At 37.3% G+C, this 8,534-nt stretch overlaps 2 protein-coding genes across 2 annotated transcripts; one reads left to right on the forward strand and one right to left on the reverse strand.

Annotated features, from left to right (window-relative positions):
- The first annotated feature begins 124 nt into the window (after window positions 1-124).
- tpgs2 (tubulin polyglutamylase complex subunit 2) lies at window positions 125-2,853 on the forward strand. The gene is made up of 7 exons (XM_084137086.1): window positions 125-292; window positions 815-894; window positions 992-1,079; window positions 1,291-1,422; window positions 1,517-1,627; window positions 1,748-1,911; window positions 2,485-2,853. Exons 1-7 carry the CDS (start codon window positions 217-219, stop codon window positions 2,704-2,706), a joined length of 873 nt encoding a protein of 290 aa, XP_083993212.1. The 5' UTR covers window positions 125-216; the 3' UTR covers window positions 2,707-2,853.
- Window positions 2,854-2,962: 109 nt separating this feature from the next.
- Window positions 2,963-7,710, reverse strand: aqp7 (aquaporin 7). Its single transcript, XM_084137085.1, has 6 exons — window positions 7,443-7,710; window positions 5,853-5,979; window positions 5,620-5,757; window positions 5,412-5,530; window positions 5,102-5,319; window positions 2,963-3,697 (listed from the first exon to the last, which is right to left on the reverse strand). The coding sequence occupies exons 1-6, from the start codon at window positions 7,575-7,577 to the stop codon at window positions 3,505-3,507; spliced, it is 930 nt and encodes a 309-aa protein (XP_083993211.1). The 5' UTR covers window positions 7,578-7,710; the 3' UTR covers window positions 2,963-3,504.
- Between the last annotated feature and the right edge of the window lie 824 nt (window positions 7,711-8,534).

Below are 8,534 nucleotides of genomic sequence, written 5' to 3' on the forward strand. Positions count from 1 at the left end.
CGTTGGTGAGTGTGATTGGATGCATTAACTTGCTTCGCCCGCCCATCCAGTATATGATTGGTCAAATCACTAATCTCTCATTTTCTCAGCCAATAGGAGTGCAGAACCGCAATGTTTTGGTTCTGCGTGCTTGGTAACCTCAGCATCCGTCAGTGTGACTGCAGCAAGAGTATAAATGTCATAGAATTATATAGATGCTTTTTGTGTTATTTTGGAATGGAGGAGATAAAAGACGAGAAGACATTCAAGGTGTTTGTAGATAGACTCACCCTCGGTATTACTCGGGTTTTGGGTGAGTGAACGATGTTTAATAAAAAATAATTGTAGACTGCATCCTACAAAAGGCTGACATCATGGCTAGCTGGTCTCCCGGGTTGGTCTGGTTTTGGGTTCATGATAGTGGATCAGGCTGGGAGGCCAGTTGGCGACCAGCTTGGCTAGACTGGGAGACCATCTTAAACCAGACCAACAAAGCAGCTTAGGGTGATTTAATATTTTCTGATTGTTCTTGTTTAACCTACACTTAGAGGAACAAATGTCTCCACAAAGATAGTTAAACGTGAAAAAGTTTACATTGTGGGGCCATTTGGCCGGGCACCATGAGGAAAACAGCTTAAAAATTATACAGTGATGTTTTTTTAGTTTTTGAATATACAGTTTGTACAGTATAAAAAGATGTACGTCTTTGTAAAGATATAAAAACAAGTGTGTGTGTGGCTGTCTTAGCACTAATGCAAACCAAGTCAGATTTCAATGTTATTACATACATATGCATGTATGTGCATGATTCTTTGGCATATTTTCTGCTTGACAGAGAACCTCCCTGGTGTGCTGGATGTACGATTTGCAGAGAAAGCCCCTGCAGAAAAGAGATGCCTTCTCTCCTGGGAGCAGGTATGGAGGTATTTCAATATAACAGAGAATATTCTCAAAGCAGATCTTTGATGTGGGTATATTTATATCGGGTGTGTTTTTCCTGTGTGTTCTCCAGAAAAACAACTGTGCTTTGCCAGAAGATCTCAGAGATTTCTATCTCACAACAGATGGCTTCATGCTTGCCTGGAACTCCAAGCTGGAAAGTGAGCACCCTGAAACATGCACTGATCAAATTAAACCCATTATAGTGTGGTTAATCCACAACGATGCTTTAAATTTAGCCCTATTATACTGCTTTTTTATATCTGATCAGTGTTTTACTTCTGTGACCACATCATTATACATGCACATCATTTTTTGATATTATAGTTATGCTTTTATTATAAAAAACTATACATGCTTTGTGTCTTCCAGATGAAGTGGTTCCAGTGGGATGCATGGTGATAAACAGTGTTGCTCACCTACGACCCCTGATTCAGTCAAATGTATATTCCCTCCCCAATGCACCTACCTTAGCTGATCTTGATTTCGATGATGACTTACAGGGTGAGATTTTCTTTCATCTTGAGGCATTTTATCTTCATTTCATTGCATGCAAATTTGCATGAATTATATACCCTATCCCATGTCTCTTTTTTAGAATCTGATGGCCCTGAACAGCCTCACTTTGATTGTCGTAGTCGCATATTTGAACTGGACCCCTGCAATAGTAATGGCAAAGTCTGCCTTGTTTACAAGAACTGCACTCCAGGTGATTATGCATCCCACATTTAATCCAGAAGGATATGAAGAGTTAGCATACAAAAAAGGTTTAGGCTCTATCATTTTAATCTACCATCTGGCCCTGTGTCTGCTGGCCCGTTCTGTGTAGGTGTAATGGCCCAGCAGTGTGAGGTGTGGTTCTTGGACCGATCACTTTTCTGGCACTATCTCACCCCCTCCTTCACTGCCTACTACCGACTTATGATCACTCATCTGGGGCTTCCGGAGTGGCAGTGTAATTTCACTCCATATGGCCCCAGCCCACAAGCTAAGGTCAGCATTATCTATTCAGTTCTATCAAATCAGAATATTTAAATTATTATTATTATTAAATTATTATGTTTTTTTTATTTGACTAAAGTCTACATAAAATGTTTTCTAAAAGATTAATATTCATACTGTATGTTTTTACACATTTATATTTGGTGGCAGATACAGTATATATATGGATACAAAATTTAGATTTTTTTTTTTTTTTACAGCCAGAACAAATTGAATTAAAGGAGATGTGTGTATTTTTTTCTGTTAAAATACTTAATAGCTTTTGGCTTCCTTATTTTTTTCTGTACATTTTATTTAATATATGCAAACGTGTATAAAGTAACAATCATTTCATTGACTTTAAATGGCCTGTTTTAAATACACTACCATCTGTAGTAAAAGTGTGGGGTTGGTAAGACTTTTTATTGTTTTTGAAAGAACTCTCTTCAAAAAGAAATGGTCACTTAAACTATAGGTTCCAATGACCCTTGTGACCTATAGTTGTCATGGTGAGCTAGAAGAACAGATATATATATATATCGATATATATATATAAGCAACTTCTCCATTGATTTCTTGATACAGCAATGGGCCGCTCTCTACCAACCCCTGACGTTCTATGGTGATCCCTATCTTGACACATCCAGTGAACCTTTATTGAACAAGCTGGACCCAGCCAAGGCATTCCGCGGCAAGGCGAAGCCACCCACTCCCAAGAAGAAGCAGCCAGCGCAGGTCCCAGCGAGTGGCGGCAGTACAGCCAAAGGACAGGGGGTCTCGTGGAGACACAGCGTGACTAAACGGTGACCCTGCTGTCCCAACAAATGCCCACTGACTGTTCCCATAGTAGGGCTTGATTTCATCAGTAATCAAAGAATATATAAAATATAAAATATAATATATAAAAAGAAGTATATATGACGGTATATATCGTTACCGCGGTAGAAAATGTCAACTGTAACAGATTTTTTTAGTGGGCGTGGTTAACTCACGTGCAGCGTGTGTGAGACTGAGACACTGAGATTTGTCAAAGAAACATGGAGAAAGCAGATCAAAAGGAATTACGTTTTCTAAAGGGTTGTTGTTAACATGATATTTTCGGGGGGAAAGGCGCAGCAGTCAAGCAGTGCAGAACCCAGACAGTTAGAGGAATGCACATGCTCGCAACGGGGCTTACTTGACAACAATATATCAATATCATAACGAATAGAAATAACCTTAAATAATGTATCTATCCGTCTCATACCGCCCACCCCTACCGTACAGGCGTGTTGACTGTTCTTTTGGCTAATGCTGAGCATTTATCATGACTTAAGCAGCTTAATTTCATCTATTGATGCCCATAAGTCTGTGTGAGTGTGTGTGTGTTTATTAAAGATCAAACATGGACAATCCTGAGTCCTGAGATTCTTCAGTAGCTTATTCCTTATCAATAGCTTATAACTCAAAAGGTAGTAGTACACACTGGACTGAGAAAGTTTGCCTGAAAAAAGCCATTATCCATGTTTCATATTATTCCTGTAAACATCCCAGCTGCCCTCGGTAGAAATGGCACTTTCTTTCTTTGGTCTCTGTAACATTCTTGGTCCTTAACTTGAGCAGGTCTCACACAGATATCTCTGTACTGCCATTCTTGCACTTTTCCAAAGGAACACATTCAGGACCTCCTGTAGACTGTGTCTGAGTGCTTTTAAGATCAGGGTGGTGTAGCTCTACAAATGCTTTGTAGATTGAAGCCCCAGTCACTCCACCAATAAAGGGGGCCACCAAAGGTACCCACCACCATCCATTGCCTGCCCTGGAAATACATTGAGGCAACACTTTAATTAAATGTAATCAAATTATGCTGTACTGTTACTGTAATTTACACTTTCAAATTAAATAATAAATAATGTAATTTTTTTGCTTTATTATTCTTTACAATAAATAAAAATGTAAAATAATATATTATTATTTTATATTTTCATGTAATTAAATTTTTTAATAATTTAATAATTAAAAAAAAAAGATTATTATTAAATAAAGTTCTTAAAACTACATTTTACATAGTTATAGATTTTTACAGTGATCATACACCAAGTTTAGGCATATTACTTTAAATGTTTTTTTTTTTCTTGTTACATATTTGATCTGATAATTGTAATTTCTTTCCTATTGTCAACTTTTGAGTAAAATCACAATGGATGTTTCTTTAATCAATGTATGATTAAATAATAATGCATATGTATTATGTCTACATAATTTTAATAATTCATTATTATTTTAATAAACAATCATGTAAACATAATACATTTTTTATTTTTAGGCATACAACTGTTAACATTAGTTAACTACTTTAGTATTTATTTCAACATTTACTAATGCATTATTAAAATCAAAAGTTGTATTTGTTAACATTAGTTGATGTACTGCGAACTATCATAAACGACTATTCTTATTAACTAAACTAACATTAACAAAAATGAATAAATACTGTAACAACTGTACTGCTCATTGTTAGTTCATGTTAGTTAATGCATTAACTAATGTTAACAAATGAGACCTTATTGTAAAGTGTTACCAAAATATTTTTCCTGTTATGGATCTGATCTGATAATTACGAGGCCCCTAAAGCAGGGTTCCTCAAATCCACTGTCCTGCAGAGTTTATCTCAAACCATGAACTCACTTACCTGCAATTTTCTAGTAACTCTGAAAACTTTGATTAGCTTTGTTCAGGTGTTTGATTAGGGTTAGAATTAAACTCTGCAGGGCAGTGGCCCCTCCAGGATCTGATTTGAGGAACGCTTCCCTAAAGGGACATGGGGACGGGGGAAAAAATATATGAGATGGGAGGAAAAAATTTAAATGTCAATGCTTTTGCATTCTCTTGAGAAACTTTGTGTTCGCTTGCAAAATGTTTGCGTTCCCCTGAGAAACCTTTTGAGTTCTTTGCGTGCGAATGCAAAGTTTCTCAAGGGAACGCAAAAGCATTGAAATATTTTTATCCTCCCATCTCATATTTTTTTCATCACCATGTCCCTTTAGGTGCTCTCTAGATAACTGTGACTTACTTTATCAAAATCCAAAACATAATTTCAAGTGATGCATATCAAGAATTCAGGGTTATTGTGGCTGAAGATGCAGGAGGTTTTACAAATCATTAACCCTGATCCAAACAAATAACAAAGAGTGTTTTATAGCTTGATTTTATATTTATTCACCTGAAAACCTCCATGCCCCAACCTGCCATCAGTGTGAAGACTCTTGGCCCTAGATCTCGTGTTGGATTGATGGCATAGCCGCTGTTGCTCCCCATAGAGACACCAATGAGCAGCACCACGAGCCCCACACCAACAGGCTCACCTCCAGCCACAGCCGGCTGGTTTCTCTGGTCTGCCAGAGCCATCAGACACAGCAACAGCATGGCGGTGCCCACAACCTGATTCAGAGAATTGAAAAATATCTTCCTCTAAAAGTGCTTAATGGGTACAGTTGAGCAATATTTTTTGCACATGATTCATTTTGAAATACCTGGTCGAAGAATCCAGTGTAGATTGAGATGTAAGGTGCTGGATATGTGGCAAAGATCCCAGCTGTTGCTTTGGGACCAGACACAGTGAAATTGCCCCCACAGTAATGATGTATAGCATCTATAAAGCACAGTACAGATGTGAGTGAAGAAACCTTGTGGCAATTTATATGAACTATTCCAACACTAAGAACAAAAATAACTTCTCACCGTAATAAAGTGAAAAAATGGTCCCGGCAGCGAGGAACGAACCCAGAAACTGGGCGAAAACATACAGTGGCAGCATCTTCCAGCGCAAACGGCCGAACACGCACATTGTGAACGAAACAGCTGCATTCATATGAGCTCCTATGCGATGGAGTAAAACATGTATTATTAATTGTCATTAAAATGGAAAGCAGTGAATTAGGAGAGCTCTGACCTTGGGGACAACAGGGTCTCACCTGACACTTTTCCACCGATGTGCACACCCATAGCCACACTCAGTCCAAAGCCTATATTCATGCTGAGGTAATCTCCGAAAAAACCATTTCCTGTGACCACTTGTGCAACACAGCCAAGGCCGAACACCTGGAATTCAAAAATAGTCTGTCAGAGAAACTGAATATGCTTATCATGGATGATGTGTGCAGACAGACAGGAAAATAAAACCCTGATTCAAGGCTTATTTCATGGCTACTTCTCAGATAAAAAGTGAACATTTTATGAATGAACATATGATAGTTTTAACTAAAGAGACCATAATTAGACATAAATAGAGGTATTTTTAGGGGATTTTGTGGTACTAAATTCAATTTATGGAATAGTTTTGATCCATTTATTGCCTGTTAACCACTTAGCATAGCAATTTAATTAAAAATCTTGAAATGTTGAATGCTTTGGAGCACAGACTTAAGTTTGGTCTCTTTTTAAAGATGACACTTGGCAGAATATTGCTTAAGTGAAAGGTTTAAAAGGTGGAATTAAAAAAAAGTTATAGAAGTTTAAGTTTATTATTATGAAAAATGCATAAAAATTACTATTTTAACATTTTATATGAAATGTATATTTTCCAAATAATAGTTTAACAGAAATAAATAACAGTTTTACTCTAAAACTGTAAGAAAACCAAAGCTAAGATTTTGTTTGGGTGCAGTACCAAACGTTTCCACTAGATGAAATGAATTTCCCATTTGTTTCCAATGCTACAAGTGTGAATATTTTTTTCAGAACCTTTTAACCTTTTCGAATCATGTTCATAATTGTGTGTGTGTGTGTGTGTGTGTGTGGCAAAGTGGAAAAACCTTTACCAATCTTCGTACCATTCCGATGAAGTAAAAAATTCTAAAAAAAAGTAAAACTTTTTCCAGTGCACTGTGTGAACTTTTGTATTAACTAACATTCATAAAGGTTAAAAAAAATGCAGTAAAAACATTTTTCATCGTTAGTTCATGTTAGTTAATGCATTTCCTATTGTTAACAAATGAGACCTTATTGTTGAACAAAAACTAATAAAAATGACAAAAGCACATAACAACTCAAAATTGAAGTAAAATTCAAATGAAAACTGAAAATATAAAAACAAAAGCTAATTCAAAATATGAATAAAACTATAATAGTGTATGAATAATACTAAAATAAAACTGGACTGATTACAGCTACTCAGTTTGGAACATAGGTTTCGCAAAGGACTGGTCAGTTAGCATTGCTGTTGCCCAAGTTTTTGCAATTGACATGGTCACATTGATTTCACCTGATCATGGAAAAAAGTATGTCCAGCCAGTTTTTCTAAGAATAGAATATAATGCAGCACATGGTCTGACGCCAATCACCAATGCACTGACCACAGCCTACTGACCTGACTGTGGCTATGTGATCCAAAGCATTACAATGACACAAGTACATATGATCTAGTCTATGCTGAAGAATTAATAATTCAATGAACAATGAAAGAAATCATCAGTAAAATACTCAACAGCAAGCTTGGCATCATCACACAGTGACAATTATTCCAGCAATGAACATGCAAATGAGCCACTATTAAACCATCTCACCATCATGATAAATGTGCAGAGGGTCTCTGCCAGGACCACTCGAATGCATTCATTCTTGATCTTCAACACGGATACCACAGTAGGTGCCATATGGCCTTGAAAACCGTCCTCCATTATGTTGACTTCCTGTTTCATTTCCTCTCGCTCTTTTTCTGCAATGGGCTCTTCTCCCCAAGTTTGCTGTTTAGGTTTTTTGAATGGTTGCCATTGCCGTCTAGATTGTACTGCAGTGTTTGTCAGCGAAGTCTATTTATATGAAGTCTTTGCCCCTCCCCATTACTCATGCATGTACCCATTGGTACTGGGAGAGGGACAGGAAATAGACAAAAACACACATTGGCAGCAGTATCACGAGTTATTCAAACTTTCAAATGGTCCATCAGTATCAATTATAATCCTGTAATATATCATATATATGAACTCATGTTCTTACAGCAAAACTAATAATTCACTTCCAATTTAACCTCACGCATGTGTATATGTATGCAAACTGTGATTTTACACATTCGATTTCACAACTGAATTGGTTCAAAGTCTCAGCTATATTTACAACTGTCATGTGTATATTCTGTTTTCTGTTCTGCGCCTGTGTCCTTGTTAGTTGCCTCAGTTTCCCATCAGTTAATCATTCTGTTTAGCTGTGTCTGTTTAGCTCCCTCATTTAGTCTGTGGTTAGTCTTATTCTACCTGTTTTGTTCAATTATTTGTCCGTTCTTGTCTTTATAATGTTTGTTGTGTAATGTTGTTTCTCCTCCAATTAAAGACTCATTTCTAATCTCCTGTATCGTGTGATTTATATGTACACCCACGCCTGACAGAAAAACAGACATGGATTTACCAGCTGAACACATAGACAAAAGCGTGCCTACACGGTGTGGGTCCTTGGGTGAATTTCGCCACTTTTGTGGAGTTATTGAACAACAGAACGGCATTATCCATCGGCCCCGCTAAGGACAACATCACCACCCCCACTCCTCTGAGCCCAGAGACTGCACGGATACAACGCCAGAGCCATCTGCAGATGGAGGAATTGAGTCCGACACGATGAACAAGCCAGAGACTACTATTAGTACTGAGCCACACATTGCCCCT

This window comes from Abramis brama, assembly GCF_963993115.1.
Source record: "Abramis brama genome assembly, chromosome: 15".
Classification (NCBI taxonomy): domain Eukaryota; kingdom Metazoa; phylum Chordata; class Actinopteri; order Cypriniformes; family Leuciscidae; genus Abramis; species Abramis brama.